Source organism: Anarhichas minor, unplaced genomic scaffold, assembly GCF_050575085.1.
Source record: "Anarhichas minor isolate MPS153535 unplaced genomic scaffold, ASM5057508v1 ptg000007l, whole genome shotgun sequence".
NCBI classification, from domain to species: Eukaryota; Metazoa; Chordata; class Actinopteri; order Perciformes; family Anarhichadidae; genus Anarhichas; species Anarhichas minor.
This window is the reverse complement of record NW_027466453.1, coordinates 7,339,967-7,361,651: the sequence shown is the minus strand read 5'-3', so window position 1 is coordinate 7,361,651 and position 21,685 is coordinate 7,339,967. Positions and strand designations below refer to the sequence as shown.

The 21,685-nt window shown below is 42.2% G+C and overlaps 3 protein-coding genes across 3 annotated transcripts; 2 read left to right on the top strand and 1 right to left on the bottom strand.

The window, feature by feature from the left end:
* Positions 1-26: 26 nt before the first annotated feature.
* polr3h (polymerase (RNA) III (DNA directed) polypeptide H) lies at positions 27-3,961 on the top strand. The gene is made up of 6 exons (XM_076084722.1): positions 27-377; positions 1,208-1,304; positions 1,598-1,684; positions 2,405-2,468; positions 2,632-2,866; positions 3,119-3,961. The coding sequence occupies exons 1-6, from the start codon at positions 267-269 to the stop codon at positions 3,167-3,169; spliced, it is 645 nt and encodes a 214-aa protein (XP_075940837.1). The 5' UTR covers positions 27-266; the 3' UTR covers positions 3,170-3,961.
* Positions 3,962-6,485: 2,524 nt separating this feature from the next.
* Positions 6,486-10,328, top strand: csdc2b (cold shock domain containing C2, RNA binding b). Its single transcript, XM_076080074.1, has 3 exons — positions 6,486-7,329; positions 7,903-8,025; positions 8,495-10,328. The coding sequence occupies exons 1-3, from the start codon at positions 7,151-7,153 to the stop codon at positions 8,655-8,657; spliced, it is 465 nt and encodes a 154-aa protein (XP_075936189.1). The 5' UTR covers positions 6,486-7,150; the 3' UTR covers positions 8,658-10,328.
* Positions 10,329-12,639: 2,311 nt separating this feature from the next.
* Positions 12,640-20,199, bottom strand: pmm1 (phosphomannomutase 1). Its single transcript, XM_076084710.1, has 8 exons — positions 19,800-20,199; positions 18,880-18,997; positions 17,903-17,979; positions 17,402-17,493; positions 17,183-17,282; positions 16,584-16,659; positions 13,677-13,792; positions 12,640-12,788 (listed from the first exon to the last, which is right to left on the bottom strand). The coding sequence occupies exons 1-8, from the start codon at positions 19,881-19,883 to the stop codon at positions 12,666-12,668; spliced, it is 786 nt and encodes a 261-aa protein (XP_075940825.1). The 5' UTR covers positions 19,884-20,199; the 3' UTR covers positions 12,640-12,665.
* Positions 20,200-21,685: the final 1,486 nt, after the last annotated feature.

Genomic DNA, 21,685 nt, shown 5'->3' with positions numbered 1-21,685 from the left:
TAAAAACGCATTGTCGTAAACCATCACGTGGAGACATCATGGATGCGTTTGAGTTTGCCGCAGATTATTACACTCTTATTGGTGTCTTTAGCTAGATTGTGAACAATTGTCGAAATTTTGATTTGATCACATCTCTGCAGAAAAAGAGGAAATGCTGTCCCGACAGTAGGAGACACCCCGCAGCTCAACTGACAGCTCCGTTCAGTCATTTCTCCGCAGTGTGTGTGTTTGTGTGTGCGTGTGTGTACCGGCTCACGCTCTGCAGCATGTTCGTGTTGGTGGAGATGGTCGACACTGTCAGGATCCTTCCGTGGAACTTCCAGAGACAACTCAACGAGGCCATAGTGGAGGAGCTGAACAAGAAACTGGCCAACAAGGTGCGCGTGAGCGTCACTTTGGCTCGATTTACACCAGTTAACTGTAAAAAAACCTAAACTTTATCACTATTACCTTTATTTAATGAAGCCATCTCCTAAGTGCAGCAGGAGAAATAAGCACAATAATGGAGACAGACAACGAGAAAACACAGACTCACTATCACAAACAAACAGCATCAGAAACAATCACAGATCTCTGAACAGGTTACACAATGAAGAGGTTCAATGCATCCAATGTGAGAGGAGGCTGTCGGATATTAAAGGACTGTAATGAATTCCATTCACACTTAACGCTGAAGTAAATCCTACATCCATACGACTGATGATTGTTCTTCAGTTTACTTTTTCTGTTCTGTATCTTCCACCATGTGTATCATCGGAGACTTAAAGGGACAGTTCACCCCAAAAATACATATTTTACCTGTAGTGCTATTTATCAGTCTAGATTGTTTTGGTGTGAGTTGCCTAATTTTGGAGATATCGGTCTGCTGTCTTTGGGATATAATGGACCTATGTGTCACTCTGCTTGTTGTGCTCAAAGTGCCAAAAGAAATTACATTTTAGAAACTCAACAACAATGTCTCCTTCCTGAAATCATGACCCAGTTACTCAAGATAACCCACAGACCTTATTGTGAGCAGTTAAGGTCTGTGGGTTATTTTGAAAAATATGTATTTTTGACTGAGCATGCGAGTTATTTGTGCACTGCATGTATTTTATGTTAAAGTTAAGCAGACAAAGGCAGTTTTGCTTATTGAAAGTCTGCACTTGTGTGGAATATTGTAATTTCGGCGTGTCTGCATTACTCTGACCTCCTTTCTTTACCTCAGGTGGTCTTCAACGTCGGCCTGTGCATCTGCTTGTTCGACATCACTAAACTGGAGGACTCCTATATATTCCCCGGGGACGGAGCCTCACACACTAAAGGTATGATGAGCCTCTCTCGTTTCTTCATGTACTGTATTTTCACTACAGCTTTAGATTGCAGACGCATTGCCACATTTTGCAACGCCAGTCCTCCCACTTAGTTTTGTAGTTTTAATTTGTTTATGATAAATTTGATCTCTCGGTGTTCTGGTTAGCCCTGCTAAGAGTAAACTCCTGTAGGACATAGTTTATTGTTAAAGGGAGGGTTGATGGACGGTGTATCGGCTGTGAACGACTTCACCTAACTCTCGCCTGCTGAACGGTTCCCATCTTCCTTTTGGTTTTTCTTTCAGTTCATTTCAGGTACGTTGTCTTTCACCCTTTTCTCGATGAGATCCTGCTCGGCAAGATCAAGTACTGCAGTCAAGAGGGAGTTCACGGTAACTTCTGTCTTTCCATCTCCGCATGTTTGATTCAATCTCCAGAAATGTGTTATCTGATTATCTCTCAAGGCTCAAGGTGACGTAGCATCTTGTTTTGTTCGACCTACAGTCCAAAGCCCAAAGATATTGAATTTGCAATACTTTAAAACAGAGAGAAGCAGCAAATCCTCACGTAGGAGAAGCTGGAAATAAAAAATATGACAAATAAACAATTGACTGTCAGAATAGTTGTCGAGACGTTTTCTGTAGATCTCCTAATTGATTCATTCAGTTGTTTGTCTATAAAGAATAGATTCAAGTAAATTAGTAATTAGTAATTAGTCAGCTCTAGCAGGTAACATTGTATATCCGCGTTGTTTATTGATTTATTTTTGACATATTTTATTCATTTAGTAGTGCTGTAGTTTAAATCTTCACTATTCCACTTACATGAGTTTTAATAAATCCCTGAGAAGAGTCCTTTTAGGATCTGAGAGGTTTCCAGTTTTTCTTTTGGTCCACTTCCTTTTTCTCACCTCTGGTACCAAAGTCACACGTCGCTGTCCTCCGCCTGCCGTCTACAGCCCATGTGACTTTTTATACAATATAACTTGAATGTTGGAACGATAACGAGATCTGGTGTATGTATTAAAAAGCGTTCGGCCTGAAGGCTCCCATGTCTCTGCACCAGAAGACACAGAAGCTCTGTGGTAAGACCGTCACCTTTCTGTTTCACAGTGACGATGGGCTTCTTTGACGACATTCTCATTCCACCAGAGTCTCTTCAGCAGCCCGCCAAATTGTATCCTGACAGAAAATGTTCCTATAAACGAAGAGCTGTGATTTGTATCTTCAGAACACTTTTGCCATGTGCATCACATCGCTCTACTATGTAGACTCTGATCTAGAATTGATTGTGACTGTAGCTTAAGTAGCAGCCGAGCCGTCCTTAGCTGCAGCCTCAGCGATGAAGCGGAGCAGGTCTGGCTCTGGGAATACGAGACGGACGAGGGGGCCCACGACCTCTACATGGACCAAGGGGAGGAGATCCGTTTTCGGGTGACGGATGAAGTCTTCGTGGACACCTCGCCGACGGGCCCGGCCGCCGCAGCGACGGAAACGCCGGCACAACCGGGACAGTCGACGGCTCCGCCAGCGGAGGCCACCGAGGAGAAGAAAGAGTCACCGTACACTCTGATTGTAAGGAAACGCCTCATGACGAACACACATTTACATCACCAGGAGACCTCTTCATGGGAAAACTTCTGAACTGTGTTTCTGATAAAAGCAGGAAATTCAGTCGGAATTGTGACTGAATCAGACTCTTTGTATTTTGAAGTTGGGTTTTCTCACTAATGTTAACCAAACTCCATTGTGTCCCAGTCAAGGGGCACACTTTTTAATACAAAAGTAGCTTCACGTCCATCCTCACCCATTGTGCTGTTGTTCCAGGGGACCATCTGCGACCCGGGGCTGGGGCTGCTGTCGTGGTGGAACAGTTAGCACTGCAGCGGAGGAAGGAGGACATTTGGTGGTTACGAACAGCTCGGTCAGCGTGACCGATCGGAGAGGCGGAGGACGGCCGGCTGGAGACCCAGAACCCACTGGTTTGGATACAGAAGTGGAGGCATCAAAGTGGAGCTCTCTGAACCAAGATGCTGTTGGTGTAAAGTGACTGATGTGCTCCGCCACATTGAGACTTGATTGTGTTGTAAATAATGCCCTGAACATACCAGCTCCGTGTCGACATGTGAAGTTGACCGTGTATTTCAAAACGGAATCATTTGATTGACATTTATGTTCATTTCGTGTATTTCACATGAAAATTAACCCCCCAATTCAAAGGAAAACATTTATTATGTCTTTAATTATTTGAATCATAATGGCATCACTACTTTAGTATGATAGTCGGACATACACAGGTCACAAAATCTGACTTAATGGGTCAAAGTAGGTGCTGTTGAACACTGAACAGCATGTCAGGGATGAATAAAGTTGGTGCCTAATGATGCCTGAGAGCTTACAGACACTCGAGGTTAAAGAGGAGAGAAATAAGGATGAGTGATACTTTTGTTCATAAAAATTAGACCCACGGGACAAATTATACCGCATTTGTATCAAGATTCAAACAAAGGTAACATTGCTACAGTAAATAATAATTTTCAATTTTAAAATATTAACTTTTTATTTCAAATGTTACCTCAAACAGGTTTTTGTGCTCGCTTCCTCAGTTTATGAAACAGCCTTGTACTAGTTTGTTGCTGTTTTGCCTGCCAGTAAAAGGATGTATCATCAGCGTGAGTGGTTGTGATTTGTCATGAGTGTGATTATAGGAAGTGTATCAGAAAACGGATTAGCGGCCAGCCTTTCAATCCCTCCGTTTGAAGGCCACAATCCTGCTTGTTTCTAACAGAGCTGCTCTGCCCACTCTTAATGTCGGTCAGTGTTAGTTTAGCAACCCACACACTTGTGTTTGATGTACAATCAGACATGCAGTGTGTGCGTGTGTGTGTGGGTGTGGTGGGGGGTGTTTCATGTGACAACTGCATGGCCAGTAGATGTTTGTCTCAGTTGGTTGTTGTGAAACTAGGTCAGACTGTACAGAGTTCATACCAACACAAATACATGGTTTGCATGTGAACCTCCTTGCAGAAATATTGCCTATACAGCAAGCTTAGCTTAGCTTTACATTTGATCTCTCATCACATACACATGCCAGCATTAGACATTTACAGTATTTTTATTATTTTTTTGCTGGCATGTTTATGTGACGAAAGATAAAATGTAAAATCCATTGCATCACTGGAGTCCAGTCCCATAAAACACCCTTTATAATAGAGCAGACAAGAACAGCTGCAGACAAGAACAGCTGCGTAAACAGGGACTTTTTGTTGTTGTTTAAATCATGGTAAAAACAAATAATACCTCTGACCACTGAAACCACTGTTCCCTCAACAAGTTACACACATGACAAGGAAGGAAGAAAGTCCCTTTCTACACACACACACACACACACGCGCTCACAGAGTCGCATCACGCCATCGGAATCTCCGCCAGCTGCGCAGACTCAGCAGCCCCTCACATCGTCACATCAGGGTTCTCCGTCGGACTGCGCTGATTTAGTCGACTTATTTATTTAATAACTCGTTATATAATACACACCGACTTAAGGCACTCACTCACACACGCGGATCGTCCTCGACCCATAGCGCGCCCAATGCAGTAAGTAATATTTCTGTGAATATATATATGCTGAGTCCGTGCAGAGGGGGGAGTGTGCCAGTGTGGCTTTGTTTTGGGATCGGGACAATGTATTCTGTGCATGCTCGACGGAACAACCGCTGAATAATTGAGACAGCTTTTATCATGAGCTATATTCATCTGTGATTGTATGGAGCACTGGTCGGTGTAACATCTCCACCATATTTGACCGTCAGCTGGTCTCAATGAACGGACCTCTCACCCTGCTTTTGTCCACGTTGTATACTATCAAATAGCATCGACGGGTTCCCCCCCCCACACACACCTTTCACACGTTTTTGACAAATTGCGGATATCATTAGGACTGTCAATTTGGTATTCATTTATTGAAGTTTTTTTACTAGATAGGCTAAAATAGAACGAGGGAAAAGCAAAATAAAATATGGGATTTTATGGTGGTTCTCTGAGGTATAAGAGAAGTGTATGACTTCAACTGAACTCCACAAACACACATTTCATATACACACTGCCTTTGGATAATCATGGAACAGGGACATGACCCTCTGTGGCTTAATTTCTGCACATCCAGATGTTCACCTGCTGGTGTCTTTGAACTCTTGAGTCGCTCTCAAAGTAGTTTCTCATCATGAATCAGTCTGGTATTGATCATATAGACCTCTTTGTAACGTTCCCTGTGGTAACGCCGTGACATTAGGATTGTAGTACTCCTGTACGATGTGCAATTGTTCATTTGGGAACGGGGCACCGACGTCACGAACGCACCACTGGAGGCGGTGTTCTGCAGCTGTTCTGACGTCACGAGCTCGGCCTGCATCATTACAGACGAGAAGAGTGGGCGTAAAAAACACGTAGGCTCGTATATGGAAAACGACACGATGTTTGTTGTCCGGACTGCGTTAATGGGTTTTTTTGGGGGGGGAATTCACCCTTTATAGTGCTGACAGGAGATCAGTCAGTTGCCTATTATCCTAACCTTGAAAATATCACAGTGGGGGAAAAACCGGATTAGGAGGTATTGAAGGGCAAGGTCACCTTACACGATATGTTGCGGATTTTAGTATTAGGGAATGATGATCAACACAGATGGACAGAGGAATAATTCCCCAATTCTCCCGAAATGGAGACTGGATTAAGAGCACACTGTGTTACTCTGATATCTATTGAGTATACACCGCAATGATGGTGCTCTGTAACACACTGAACAGCGGGAATGCAAGTCGAGTAGATATGAAAATTGAATCTCCACATGTATCGATGCTTTGGGCAGCTTCAGCTAGAAACCCTGTCGTATAATAATCATGGGGGATTGCCCGGAAATGCAGTTTGTTACCAACAGAGCCGAAGGAACCATTCAAAGGCTCCAGGTGACAAAAAGAAAATGGGTGTTTTTTTGCATTCAATTTGTGGCTTGATTTAAAGGGGCACTCCACCAATTTTACATCCCATACTTGTCATGAGAGCTCAGCTAAGTGTAAAGTCTTCAGTGGTTGTTTTTTTGTCAAATCAGAGATAATAACCCTGATGATGTCATCGGGGTATCTCAGGTGTGTGTGTGTGTGTGTGTGTGTGTGTGTGTGTGTGTGTGTGTGTGTGTGTGTGTTTTCGAGATGAAAACATGCAATTGATCTGCATCATGATCTGCATCATGGGAAGTGTGGGATCTGCCATTTTGGAGCCATATTATTTTGATAATTCTTATTAAAATATATGCAGAGCAAGCTCCCCAACTTTAGGATACAAGATAATCACAGGAATGCCCCTTTAAAGAAGGGACTTGATTTAAAGGACTTGACAATTGACTGAGGAGGCGTCACCTCAACATCTATTTCGCTCTTGGAAGGATTTTTATCTAATAACATGAATTGGACATGTAATGGTAAAACAATATATTCCTAGACGAAAGGAGCCTCACAGGTCCCTTATTTGTATGATGTTTCTGACTTGAACAGACCTATTCTCGGCTGGATGACCCCTCCCGTCCCCCCTTTCCCCCATCAGGTCTAAAGCCACATGACAACTCTCTGATCCTCATCCATTCTCTCCCTGTCATCTTTCTCTTCACAGCCTGGCCTCCTGACAGACTTGAAGTGACAGCCCTGACCTGGATAGCGGCTGTGCCTCTTGTCCCACACTGAGGCAGGCCTCTCCAAGCAGAAGGACTCACAGATAGACCAGCGGACAGACGCCTGTGTCAGCAGCAGCGTCCAACACTGCATCCACACCATCCTCCCTCATCTTCCTCGTCCCTCTGTCACTTCTGACATGTCAGACCCCAGCCTCACGTCGCCCTCTAGGATCCCGCTGCGCTCCCCCAACACCTCCCTCAGCCTCTCCTTCCCCTTCCTGAGGGAGAGGAGCCGTATATGGGAGGGCAAAGAGCAGCCGCTGCCACGGGATTTGCCCAGCCCGTTGCCAACCAAACGCAACCGCACCTACTCGGCGTAAGTATAGTTTATTCACCAATGTGGTGGAGAGAAGACATTTAACAAACACACACATTTGAGTTTTTCCATTTCATTTAAACTTCACTACATTTCAGAGAACATATTTTTTTTTACTCCACTAAATATAGTAAAGCTTTAAGTCCCTGTAGCCAGCAAACCAGAACTAATAATGGGTTCAAAGCACTTAATGCTAATGTACAATTAGCCCGTTCTCATATAGGGCGTCAAATACCGACGCTTTGTCACGCCCCTAGGTGCCTAATACTGACGCACAAGGGACCTAGCGTCTGTAAGAGACGCACCGGGATTTCAAGTAACTATAATATAAACCCACCCCTGTAGATGCTCAGGGTCAATAGACCGGGAGTGTGATGACTTATAAAGTATAAAGACCAAATAAAACCCACACAGGGCAAGAGGGGGTGGAGGTTGCGGATGGTCAAACAAACATAGGACTTACAACCAGGAGACTGGTGTTTTCGAGGCCGGTGTTCGTGTCCCAAAGTTACGTTTGTGATGTTTGATGATTTTATGCTTATGACTTTATTGTTTTCCTCTCTTTGTCTGCAGTACGGTACGTGCTCAATCAGGTCCCGTGTTTAAGGGCGTGTGTAAGAACTTCTCCAGGTCACAAGGTCACGGCTTCCTCCGACCCTCCCACGGTGGCGAAGAAATCTTTGTTCACATCTCAGAGTGAGTGGCAATAACACTTAACACACTCTTATATGATATAATCATACAGATTTCACAGCTGTCGCCTCTGAGATTCATAGCAGGCAAACACGCCGCGGCATTAGCGGAATTACAAGAAGCAGCACAGACTTACTGCATAACTGCAGTGTCAACTCATTGGACTGCAAGGACTCAGCAGACTCTGACACCTGAAATACAGGGACATGCACAGAGAGTACAGCAGTCTGTAGTTATTTTATTGTATCTCTTTATTCAGCACAAGCTGTATGCCAAATGTTACTACAGCCTCAGTAAAAGCAAATTTGTAAAATTACGCCTACGAGCACTTCTAAGGCTCAGTAATTAAGACATTGTATCCTGTTTGTTGAGCTGGTGTTTACATTTTGTCTGTACATCTATATACCAAGACAGTACGAAGCAAGACTCATTTTTACTCATAGCTCAACGCTCTACTTTTGCTCTCTTTCAGCATCGAGGGGGAGTACGTACCAGTAGAGGGCGACGAGGTCACGTACAAAGTGAGCCGGGTCCCTCCCAAGAACCTGAAGGTGCAGGCGGTGGAGGTGAAGATCATACATCTCAACCCAGGGACGAAACACGAGACCTGGTCTGGCCAGATCATCAGCTCGTAGACCTGAACTCCGGGCCTGGTTGGTCGTGCAGGGCTGGGCGGGGATGAGGATGGACCTGTCGTAGGACTGATAACTTACAATCTGTGCTAAAATCCTTTCTTTAAAAACACGTTTTATCTCCACAGCAAAGGGCCCCGTGACAATTCATGTGTCGTTGGTGTCCACTCGCAGAGCGGACACACTGTTCAAAAGCTGTCCACTGCACTGATGAATCTGCTGTGTATGTAACACTGACCATTTAGTCACTGTTAGGAAAAAGACATTTTTGTTTTATTTATTTCTATTTTTGTCATGACAGCAGTAATAAAAGTCAGATTTGAGATGGTAGGGTAAAGGGACTGGCGAAGGATTAAACTGGAAAAGGCTTTTGGGCCTCATTTTTTATATAGATGAGCCGTGTAAAGTATGAAAAACTAGTAAAACTGAGGACATAATTGTGTTGCAGATCTGGAAACTGAGGCATGACAGCTGAGTGTTTGTGCAAGGAAGGAGAGCGACGTAGGACAGAAGGCTGAATTCACTTTTACTTCCCTTCTTTGCCGCTGTTGTGCACTTGTTTACTTCACCAGTGTTTCCAGGATGTTGGATGCAAGTGTAGGTCAGATTATCTCAGCCTACACAGTCCAGACTTTGGACAGATGAGAAGAAACTTTGAATTCAAGAACAAAGATAACGGATGTAAAGTTGATGAGTTTTGAAGGATTGTGTTGTTGAGTGAAAGGAAGTTGAAATGGCAGGTTGACCAACACAATGACAGTAACCCGAAATATAAATAGTTCTATGTTTGCACCCTAGACAGGACGTCTCATGAGCTCCTTTTGGGTTTCAGGTCACCAGTTTAGAAACATGACCAGTTAGGACAAAAAAAAGGGGAAGTTTTATTTTGAAGTGATGGAGTGAGTTCAGAGTTATGAATCCAGTTTGTCTTTGACAGAAAAAGCATGAAGGGAGACCAGGAGTAAAACAGGCAGATCACATTAAACCAAGCATGAATACTTCAAAAGATTGAAAAGAAAATGACATACTTTACAGTGAAGGGAAAGCGACTGCAAGTATTTTCCTGGAAAACACATATCCTTGGTTGTGTGTCTTGTTTGTGGTTATTTATTTTGATTATTTATTTGATGATTTAAATCAGATTTGTGTGTGTCGTCAGATTGCAAGCTCTATATTTTGGGTAAGTACAGTCAAAGCTTGCACTTAAGAAATTTGAACTTCCAAAATGAAAACTGCCAGAAAAACTGCTATTGACATCACTGTCAGGTTTTTCAAAATTTGTTGTTTGAAAAAAAATGTCTGTTTTGAAAACGTCTGGGGACAGATATTGCTGATAAAAAAAAAACCTATTTGTAAATCTCTTTTTCTATTATCAGAAAAACATGTATCTGTGTGTGGTTTATTAAGCGTATCAGTGTAATGGTGAACTACATGACTTCATAGTTGGTGCCGAAAGAGATCAACGTCACATCAACGTTGTTTGTAGTTATTCACGTCTGTTCCATCGAGTCTCTATGCATCCCGTCTGTCTGTCAGTGTCACTGCCTGAACTTGTTCAACATTACTTTTGATTTATTTAAGGGCACTTTCTTTTATGGACGAGCCACGGTGGTGGTGATCACCATGATTACTTCTACTGAGCCTCGAAAGAACATTAAAGCATTTTATGATTCACACGTCTGATGGAAGCTGTATTTCTTTAGTTGCGAGTTCGAGTGAGACTGAGGGAGGAAGAGGAAGAGCGGTATGAACGTTGGTCAACATGTGAGGCTGTCTATAATGAAGAGGTCACAGGTTTGATTTTGACCACAGACATCACATCCTGTCAAAATGTCCCCAGACTGATCAGTATGACAGTGATTACTATTTCAATTCATTACATTTTATTCCATCTATTTTGGGATTTCTGAATAAATCAGAGATTTTGAGTTTTAGGTCTGGAACCGGGCTAAACTCACCCACTGACATGTCAACATCTGTCTTCATTGGTAAAACAATTGCATGAACCACAGGGCTGTTATTAAGGAGTAAAAAAAATAGCGACCATATGGCAAAATAAATAAATAAATAAAAGAAGATATGCTCAATACGATGACGTATTTATCACGTCACTTCCTGCCATTTAAGTGCTTGTATCTCTCACATATTTAGTAAAATACATTTTCCCACTTTTCTGCATTCAACGCTGCCCCCTTTTTTACTGTGTATTATTACACAGCCCCGAATGGCTTTTACAGTGGGGTTGAAAAAAACAATACCAAAAGAAACCAAAATAATACAATTAGCAATATTGGTTGACAGGGTTCTGTCTTTGGTGCTGAATGTTTGAAATATAAACTCTAGTGCTACTTATCTAGTTATCAGTGACTTAATGGTAGAATAGGTAGTTCACTCCGGTCACATACAGTTTTCTACAGACAGTCTGATGGTCGTGTGCCTGCCAAAACTTAATGTCAGGCACTGCTGACTTAGATTAAAAGAGACATTAATGATTGTTCAGGGGATTACATTTTTAATTTGTGCACAAAAACAACCACAAGCTGAACTGTATTTTTTCTCTTTAAAGCATTTGTGTAGGTGAGATTTGAATGTTTCTGGCGTCTCCCAGTGGAACAATGTAAAAACACGGAGGCAAAAAAAATTCAGTTATGATTTGTTTCAGAGTTTATGATTTTGTGAGTGAGTTACATGTAAAATGAGCACTTTTAAGGTCCAAGCCCAGTTTGGTCCAACAGGACAAAGAACAACACTTGAAAGCTGAGGTCGGTGACATGATATCAAAAAAGTTTTATTACCATGAATTGAGCCAAATTCCTTTTTTATCCATAAATGACTGAAAAACGACAAGACCGATCTTTTTAATCAGTTAGTGACACATTAAAAGCTCATCTCTGCTGTCATAAAAGTATCGTCTACATGATCCGTTGAGTCTTTGTTGTTGGAGGAGTGTTTACAGTCAGACACAGAACTGCAGCTGATATATGATTTATCAAAAGCCTCATATTTACAACAACGATACAATCAAGGAGGCATTATTTTTCTGAACCATGACAGAACCTTGACCCGTCATGGGAAAATCAAAGTGTCAGTGTTCCCAAATCTTAAAAATTACTTAAAAAAACACTTTAAGCATCTGTTGAAAACTGCAGGAATCTGAAAAAGATTAGCAATACATGCAGTCACCCTGCGGGCAGTCCACCACGCAGCTCGTAAAAATATTTTACATAAAAAGCTGTCATATCAACTGACAAAGGTTTGCAGAGTGACAGTAGCCTCATTCACTGGTTAAGATGAATTCATTGAGTCAGTAATGTTCAGTGTTTAAATAGAAATCTGATACATTTTCAAAAGAGACACTTGATATTTAAGGGATTACACAGTAAATAAACAATACGTCACCTCCAGCTCAGAGAGCTGTAGAGACATAAAAATACCTGGAATGATTCCTATATCCTCAACTTCAGAGGAGGGACTCACAAAACAAGTAAATGCTTCCTCACCGGCTTTCTCTTTCACTTTAGTCACCTTCTTCAGCAGTGTTCAACAAGACCACGCCAACGATTGGTCAGAAAATATGCCAACATTAGTGCAAAACATCATTCGATACGCTTAATTCATTCAGGAGTAATCATTTCCAACACTGCTGAATATTTCAGAATCTCTCATCTCAATTTCATGTCACATGCTACACATGGCAGTGCTGTTACAGTACTGGCAGAGTACTTGAAAACGTTCCCATACATCAGCATGTAACACTTCCTCAGTTTCTGTCCATTTAAATTAAAAAAAAGCAGCTGGATTTATTGCACACATTTAGTCAAATCACCCTGCAGCTGTCTATTTGTATTAAGAGTAATCCTATTATTAATATGGAGATGATCAGTAGTACCTTGCAGCAGTTATAATATGGGTTGGAATTGCTTGTTGTCGTACCAGCAAAGACCCACAGGCGGGGAAAGGGGTCGCAGGAAGGGGGGGGGGGGGGGGGGGGGGGCAGGGCATTCCAGGACATCAGGGATCATGTGGTGGAGCCTTAAAGAAAAGCTCCCGACAGAACCGGGCCGTGTCCTCCGGAGAGTAGACCGTGAAACCGATGGTCCGTGGGTCGTTAAAGATTTCACAGTCGTTTCCTCCCTGAAAAGAGCATCATCAAAGATTACAAACCCATATTAACATTCTTTCAGCCAAAGCTTTAACCTTTAACCTCTGACCCTGGGCAAACCGAACACTGAAGTCATGGCCTCATCAAAAGCCATCACTGTAGTCATGTCTCCAGCACCACAGTCAGTCAGCTGATCTTTGGGATGTGTTTGTGGTTGGCTTTGCAGTAAAGACTTTGTGAAGGTAAACCCCAGAATACAATTGAAGATACTTATCGGAATTTCAGGAGCAGGACCACTCCTCAACCGTACCGCTTCCTGCTTATCTAGAAATACCCGCCTAACCCGCTCCTCCTGTTCCGCTCTCGTATTCGGTACCCTCCCCGCTTTTTCTCTCCTCCTCTCCTCTACGTAGGGTCCTGAGGGGGTTCGCCGTGCCCGGGTGCTACGGTGTATTCCCTATCAAAGCTCCCCACAACTCATTCGGCTAACCGGACGAGCTACATGAAGCTCAAGCCTCGCATCTCAATCACGTTTACCTTCAATATATCTGTTAAACGCTTCTATTTGATGGTGAGGTCCTTGCTAGTGAATGGAATCTTGAAATTGCAAGATCCCTTATTTAAGAGAAGTCCTAATGCTGCTGATATTGTAGACAGCAGTGTGAATGAGTGCAAATCCCTGCAGCCAGGTTGCTAAATATTTGTGAAAAGAATTCCCAGAAGAGTGGAGGCTGTTATTAGCAGCTGATTCATGCCCATGGTTTTAAAATGGAGATATTCAACAATCAGTGTAATGTTTGGTTGTCAACATACTTTCGACCATGCAGTGTATAAAGGATTTAATTAGTAATCAGTGTCAGTATCTGTATCCACATCACTGCACCCAGCCCTCCTGTCATTATTTCCTGGGATGAACTTACGTCTGACGTTTCGTTGCCAAAGAAGTAGATGGCGTCCAGGCCCTCGCTGTCCAGCAGCTCTAAACACAGTCTCTTGTCCCAGCCCTCTGGGAAAACGTCAAAGCTGATGAGACCACCTAAAAACACATGACCAACAGGACTTTGTTATCATCCTTGTCTTGATTAGTTCATCATATGCATTGTAATCCTTGAAAAAACATCTTTAACGGTACGATGCATTTTAAAGAGGGAAATTAAACATTCTGTTGTCAGTTAACACGCATTTGCCAATTCTTTCAGGAAAGAGCAGACGAAGAAGTGTTCATGTCTGTTTACAACACAATTAGTACGAACCAGTACACTCAATGTGTTGCTTTCCCTTTCGCATTCTTCCACCTATTCGCACTCAACAAGTCTGTCGTTGCAGAACAAACGTTGTTTACTGTCTGAGCAGAGGCTGTGACCGATGGAGGCTTTTGGAGCCCCATTGTTCAGCAGGTGCAGACTTGTTTGTTTTAACAGTTGGCAGAGAGCGACACACTGCAGTCAGGAAAAAAAAAAGGATTTGCCACAAACAAAGTGTGTCCATCATTGACCGACCAACGCCAAGAATTTTCTATATTCAAGGAATCCAGAGACGACATGTGAGAGGCGTGATTACGGCTGCAGCTCATAGATAAGTTCGTAGATTGCGACGTGTGTTTTGCAACATGTCCAGCTCTGGTTCTCACTACAGCTCGCTGTTCATCACATGTTAAAGGTCACAGAAAAAGCTCTATTGTTGCTCAGCTGGGAGTCGATTGACCTTAGAATTGTGAAATGTTGCCAGAAAGTCTCCTCCACAGTTCTACCCAGCACTTCCCTTTCAATCTTCCCTCCCCCCTTAAATACTATTCACTGCCTTGTCTCAGCTTAAGGGTTTTAGGAGTCAACAACAAAGGCAACAGCTGAGGAGCATCCAGCCAATCAGAGGGTCGTTTCACTCACCCACCCTCCACACGCCTCCATCCCAAGCACCTTTAACCCCACACACCTCAGTGCTTCAACCACTTCTGGTACAACCCATCCCCCGGTCGGCTGTCAGCTTTTTACATTCCTGAGCAAAGAACAAAGTCGCGCTGCTAAGTTGCTGACAATATAGAGATGTGCCTGTAAACCTTTTCAACCACTTTGCTAAATCCCCAAAATCTAAATTAATTACACAACTTGCCTTTTTAAAATACTAATTACTCAGCATGTTGGTTAACGTTAGACAAAAATGCACAAAAAGTGAAAAAGTTCCAATGAATATAAAGAAAGGACTCTAATAGAACTTTAAGAAGCAATATTTGGAAATTTGTAATTTACGGAATTTATTATTAAACATTCCTCAAAGGGTACTTTGGTGATTCATTTTTACCTCACTTAAGAGTTCATTAAACCTTTTGTACCAAAGAAAGGTACCAAAACACTGTCGATGAGGAAGATCTTGGGTAGATATTACTAAGAGATCAGCAGCATTAGCTACAAAGGGCTGCCGCAAAGAAGCAGAAAGACACTGAGGAAGGCAAACAACTGAATCTCAAACTCTGTTCATCAATCGGCACATGTCCTCTGTGTCAACATAGTGAACAGTAAAACACCTGCAAATGGCACCGATGTTAGAAAAAACAACAACAACTGGCTCTCTACCTCAGCAACCGGAGTGGGTGAACGATATCATCCATCTGGACAAAGTGAAACCTACTTGAAGAAAAGGATCAGGTGCTGGAAATAATATTTGACAACACTGGGGTTGTCAGAATAACAATTAAAAGCCTGTGCTTTGACTAATACTAATAATCAGATCTGATACTGTACAAACACATCTCCCCACCTAGACTGATCCCTACTGTTAACCTGTTAATATCTTTAGTCCATTGTATTTATTTTGCACCTTATTGTTATCTTTTATATTTGCACACATCCCATTTTACATTGCAACAGCAGAGCAGCAATTTCACTCAGGACGAATAAAGTTTCATGTTGTTTTATCTTATAAACTTCAGGTAACATGATAGATATATGCTGAACTTTGTAAAGTCAGAAAGCGGACATGACAGAAAGTCACATTTCTCGTTTGTGCTGTGTGCCAAGGACCTAGAACCGGAATTGATTTGAGGAAAAACGAGCCTGTCTCCTTTGTTTGTCTGTATTGTGAACAGCCTTCAGACGTCATCAACTGAGGCTCAAACCTCGCAGAGCACGTAAGCAAACATCCATTATCCGATTAACCTTACTGCTGCTGTGTCGCCACAGAGAGACAGGGTGAAACTGTGTGTTTGTGTAATAGTTAACAAAGGGCTGAAAGATATGCTGTAAAACTAGTTTGTCATTACTCCACCCTCATCAGGAAGACAGGAAGATCCTGAAAGACCACGCTCCAAGAATACAAAGAGAGCATGCGAGTTAAAACTATAGTAGATTAGGTCATATCCAAACATGCTGAACAGATCTGAGCTTTGTTTCAACTCACATAACTGTATTGTAAATTCTAGTGGTAGTCACAGTTTTCAAGGCTACCATATAATATATAAGAAATGACTTACAAGACAAGTCAAATTCTCATGGAACATTGTCATCTGTTGTTTTGATCCCCTGTTCAGGAGACATTTGATGGTCAGGGTTCAAAAGGTTAAATACAACGTGTAGTTTGCAGGGGTGTGGACATCAGGACTTTAATGAGTGGTGGGGAGTTGGGATGCACTGACATGAAACCGATTCTTACAGGAGTACCTTCCAATACAGAGTACTGACCCGACACTGCCACGCCCCATTTCCTAAATGTAATTTGAGACCTGTCAGAGTTAGAATTAGTGGGTCAAATATTTCAGGATGTTATTTTAGCGAGTGCACATGCTTGTAAACTTGAACACGGTTTCTCTGTCAGTGGGCTTTCGACTCTCTCACCTTTAGTGAACTGTAGTCCCTTTCCAGCAAACTCCTCTTTCAGGGCAGCCACAAATTTCTCCCTGATCTTCTCTCTCTGTGGAGAAAGAGACAAAGCAGTCAGACGTGGCCAACCTTGTTACTGCACACAAGCCGTGTATCTGCATTTAACACACTTATAACTAGTATCTGCTCCGTTCACCAGATGTTAAATGTGTGCAATCTGTCATGCACAGGCCAAGTTGGTTCATTTAATCTGAGTGGACAGGATCCAGCTGGATAAATGTTAGCAGGCAGCTGAAGGGTTAAACCTCTCCTCCTCTGCTGCTATCTGCTTCCTCCATATCGCCTGGCTCTGTGAACCATCAATGGGCAGCCTGTTAAGTGGTCCTGAAAGCTCAACATTGTTTGACCTCTCTCCGTCTGCCTAATTGAGCACATTTCATGGAACCGAGAGACGGAGACGTGCCTAGTCCGTGACTAGTCCGTGACTCTCAGTGCCTGATGTGTTAAAAATGTACAGCTTGTTTAATTTGGCTACTGTGGATTTTAATTAAGTTACAGTAGGTTTCAATCTCATTGCAAATCAGGTGAATTTGCACTAATGGCAAGTCTTTTACCTTGTCGATTTCAGAGAATTCAATTCGCTCCTCCAGAGAGCAGCTCCGACCAACTGGGGAAATGTTGAGCATTCCATTCCTGAACTCAATGAACGTTCCCCTGCCGGCAAAAAAGGACATGCTACTTGTTGAGAGGACTTAAGTGAGGCAGAAACCTGGATTGGGTTTAAAATAATACCAAGTGTGTGGCCTGTTTCATAGGGTTGGTCAAAGTCTCACCTTTTCTTTGGCAGCTTGATGAGCCCCATGTAGCTGAGGCAGAAGTTGATCAGGTCCTGCAGCAGCTCCTCTCCGATCTGGTTTTGTATCGCCTAGAGGGATGACGCTGCACTTTATTCATAAACGCATGACAGGGTGCGCTCTGTCCCATTGTTGCGACAGGTGACTGAAACTGATGACAGTTCTTTTTTGCCCCTAGGACATGGCTTGTCAAGATGCAGGAAAAAGGTCACCTTGGTAGATTCATAGTCGTAAGTGGTTCATTTTCCTTTTTTTCCCTTTCCACTCTTCAGTTATTGTCTACTAAACATAACCAGGCTAAATAATTATAGCACTTGTCTTATTTCTTTGTCCGTAAACATACGTTTCATCACACAAAATGTGAAGCATGTACGTCATACAATCATGTCGTCCTATGTGTTTTTCTCAAAATAGATAACGTGTTGAATACTAGGTGATGTTGTGACTTTACATGAAAGATGGGAGTGAATGTTCACTTACATGCTTCGAGAGGAGTTTCCCATCTTTGTATTGCACTGTCCCGTTCTCAGCAAAGACATAGTCAAACTTTTGTATCACTGCAAGAGAGGAGACAGATGGAGCGTTGCTACATGTGCTCACCTGGTCCTTTAAAACACACACTCTCAACTAAATTAACAGTGGCTCTGCCACTAAGGCCTGAATATGAATAAGAATGGAACAGCCTGCTATTTTGACCTGGTAGCAGATTACAGTGTATGTAACACTGCCTGGAAAAGCCAAGTTTAATCTCTCTGACCTTTCACTTTAGCCTGTAACTGCCCTGCAAACAACTCTCTGCAGGAAAAGTCTATAACTTTGCCTGAATAAACTGCTTTGATCACTTTACCTTCAATAACACAGCATTCACATGCAAAACAGCATAATCCAGCATAATAACAGCATGCAGAAGATGATTATAAAATAACTGCCGGATTGCGTGTGACAATTAACAATCAAATACTCCTCTAACTGGGTTAAAAATGTAATAAAAGTGTTATTGGAGTCATTGTTTTGACTTCACATTATACTGCAGCAACAACAGCATCTGCTGCGAATGTGTGCATCACAAAGTATAAAAAGATTCACCTTTCAGCACAAACCACATGGCTCAATCTTGGCACAACATTTACATTTCTGTTATACCTCAATAATCCTCCTGGATTGCGACACAGATAAAGGAAGAAAAGGGTGATCAGGCTTGTGTTATCATCCTTTTTTTATAGTGGGTCTGTGAGAAGGATGTTGTGTTACTCTCTATATAGCTGCATAATGGCCTAAATAATCCCACATTATTCCCAAGGACCATCCTCTCAGCTCCACTCTCTGTGGACTGGTGTCCAATTAAGCAGAAGTTACACTGAAAAGGGTCAAGTCATGCAGTGTGAGCCAGCTGAGTAAACGATACAGCATGCAGTGAGTAAACCATCTGTGGTTCAGACAGGAAGAGGACTGCTCACCATCATCCCCCTCCCCGAGCTGCTCAGCTATCTTGGGGTAGTCGGACCCTCCCACGATACCGATCTTCACTTTCCTCCGCAGAGTCTGGAAAAACTCATCCAACTGTGGGTCGATTTTCTGCAGATTACAGGAAAATGCATGGCACATTATAGCTTTGTGTTAACTGGTAGAGCTCCCTCTCAAACACACACACACACACACACACACACACACACACACACACACACACACACACACACACACACACACCATCATTAAAAAGACAAATCTGTGTTATTGAAGCATCATTACATAGAACAGAGAACAATGGACAACGCTGCAGAATTTGCCTTTGTGGCAATATAATTTGGCACAGATTTCCAATTATTTCAACATATGGAAGACAAACTCTCAGCTGCACCGCATTGTGTAACACACACACACACACACACGCACACCAGTTACCTTAAATTAACCCAAACATTCGAACTCAATGGGCCAATGAATGAAAAAAGGCAGAAGCACGGAGCAAAAAGCATTACACAATAAATTGGACTGAATAATAGAATAAATACTTTATCCTTTAAACCTTAAATAATTTAATAAATGACAAAACCACCAAAAAACTAGGTTTAGGAAAATGGCATTTATGTCAGTTTTCCTTTAGTGAGTCTAAAGTATATTATAGAAAAACCTCTGAAAGCCCACGTGAGGTTTCCATGTGTGTTTTGGCAGAACATAAATAGGCCACCAGACGTCATGTTTGGAAGACACCGTGTCCTCTCACAAACTGTCTCACACTCTGAAAATAATTCGGAGGCAAATCCTGAAGGGAGAAGAGCGAGAGGAGCAGGAGCTGCAGCGAAGCAGGGAGCTATTATGAAAGCTTATAATAACCAATAACCGATATTATCGATTTGGATGGGCGAGAGCTGCTCACCTCTCGAGGTGCTGTCAAAGTACCGTCCACATCAAACAGGCAGAGGATGTTTCGGTCGGACGAGAAGCTGTTTGATTTCTCCATTTCTTCTTCTCTTCGACTATTTCTTCTTTACAAATTGCACGTGTCACAGGTCCACACTCGTGCAAACAAACACGTAATAAAACACATTCACGCGAAGGAGAAAATAATCAAAGTATCCAGCAGCCAGTTTAAATATCCAAATGAATAAAATAGACTTGAAGGTTTTGAAGATGGTAAATTAAATCTCCTCGAGCGCGCTGGCTTCTTATGCTTCTTTAGCTTCTTCTTCGTGTCTACAGTCCTGCTGTCACGGCTCGGCTCGGATCAGCCGGGTTGACCGAAACCGTCAAGCTTAACAAACAAGCTTGGACGTGTCTTGTTTCTTTTGCGACACTGTACGCTACACACCCGGCAGCCAATCACAGCCAGGGTGCCTTGACGTAAATAAGTGGGCGGGGCGGTTTAGTCAAGGGCCAGCTGACCTTTTACCTACAAGAGAAGGAGTGAAGTGATGGCTGCAGAACAGGAACAGACCAGGAAACAACAGAGGATAAATCGCATAAACAGTTTTTTTCTGGAGTAGAGTAGTACCTTATTTATGAAGAAACACCACAGGGACTTAATACTAATGAATAAAAATCATGCATGAGAATAAGGGAAGTAAAAAGTTATTAATAAACAGATCTAAAGCATGGAGCAACATAAGAATTATTGTGACTGGTTAGATTAATTTGGGACTGTAATTGAGTAAATAAAAATAAAATAAAAAACAATATATATGTATTATTATTTATTTTATTTACTCCAATATAGTCACAAATTAATCAAAAGTATTATGTTGCTCCCTGCTTTAGATACAACTTTCAAAAGGGTTAAGACCTTTGTTCCAGTCTTTAAGAATTAAGAGTTACAGAGATTTTGTAATTTTCTTCTGCTGCTTCAATTAATAGATCCTGTGTGGCAGGCTGTCCCTATTATGTTTGAGATCTTAAGAAATAATGTGAAACACAAATCCTATCCCTGATTTTATGACATATTTTTAAGAGGTTTCATAACACATTCTAATTAGTAAACGTGTTTTGTTACATTTCAAAGAAAATGCTGTGCTATGCAACGGAGGTATGGTTGTTTTACAGTCATCAGACCTAGTTTTTATTGTTTCATTTTGAAAGTCAGTCAGTTAAGACATCTTCAGGCTCAGATTACATGAACCCTCGCCTGAATTTCTTTTCTATCTCTATACCCTCATCAGCTACTTTGCAACATTCTCAGCTTTGCAGCGGACAGACAGGACTTCTGATGTACAATGAGAATTCAACTGACACAATGCTTTTGGGTCCTGATACGAGCCCAAACACCCCCTGTTGCTGGAATAGTGTAACCATTTGCAGAGCCAGGGCTTTGTATGTACACCAGGTTTTTCTCAGCATACACACTCAGAATGGACAGCAGTCGGACTGTGTGGAGACATCTGCTGAATTTGATTAGGTTATGATTACATAATATGACATAACATTATGTAGAATTAGATTAGGTTTGAATCAATTACATTACATTATCAAAAAATATTTAGATTAGATTCAATTATTGAAGGTTAGATTAGATAGATTAAATAAAATTATGGTAGATTGGATTATATTAGATTATCCATCCATCCATCCATTTTCCTCCGCTTATCCGGGGTCGGGTCGCGGTGGCAACAGGCCAAGCAGGCTGACCCAGACTTCCCTCTCACCGGCAACATGTTCCAGCTCATTCTGGGGGATCCCGAGGCGTTCCCAGGCCAGCTGGGAGATGTAATCCCTCCAGCGTGTTCTGGGTCTTCCCCGGGGTCTCTTCCCAGTTGGACGTGCCTGGAAAAC

What these genes read in the sequence shown, in the direction of transcription:
- polr3h (XM_076084722.1), top strand. Translation starts at nt 267, where the DNA reads ATGTTCGTGTTGGTGGAGATGGTCGACACTGTCAGGATCCTTCCGTGG. An exon ending in CTTCAGCAGCCCGCCAAATT is followed by an intron (nt 2,469 to 2,631) that starts GTATCCTGACAG and finishes CTGCAGCCTCAG; the next exon opens with CGATGAAGCGGAGCAGGTCT. An exon ending in AGTCACCGTACACTCTGATT is followed by an intron (nt 2,867 to 3,118) that starts GTAAGGAAACGC and finishes CTGTTGTTCCAG; the next exon opens with GGGACCATCTGCGACCCGGG.
- csdc2b (XM_076080074.1), top strand. Translation starts at nt 7,151, where the DNA reads ATGTCAGACCCCAGCCTCACGTCGCCCTCTAGGATCCCGCTGCGCTCC. An exon ending in CGCAACCGCACCTACTCGGC is followed by an intron (nt 7,330 to 7,902) that starts GTAAGTATAGTT and finishes CTTTGTCTGCAG; the next exon opens with TACGGTACGTGCTCAATCAG. An exon ending in ATCTTTGTTCACATCTCAGA is followed by an intron (nt 8,026 to 8,494) that starts GTGAGTGGCAAT and finishes GCTCTCTTTCAG; the next exon opens with CATCGAGGGGGAGTACGTAC.
- pmm1 (XM_076084710.1), bottom strand. Translation starts at nt 19,883, where the DNA reads ATGGAGAAATCAAACAGCTTCTCGTCCGACCGAAACATCCTCTGCCTG. An exon ending in CTTTGACAGCACCTCGAGAG is followed by an intron (nt 18,998 to 19,799) that starts GTGAGCAGCTCT and finishes TGTAATCTGCAG; the next exon opens with AAAATCGACCCACAGTTGGA. An exon ending in TTGGCAACGAAACGTCAGAC is followed by an intron (nt 12,789 to 13,676) that starts GTAAGTTCATCC and finishes TGCTCTTTTCAG; the next exon opens with GGAGGAAACGACTGTGAAAT.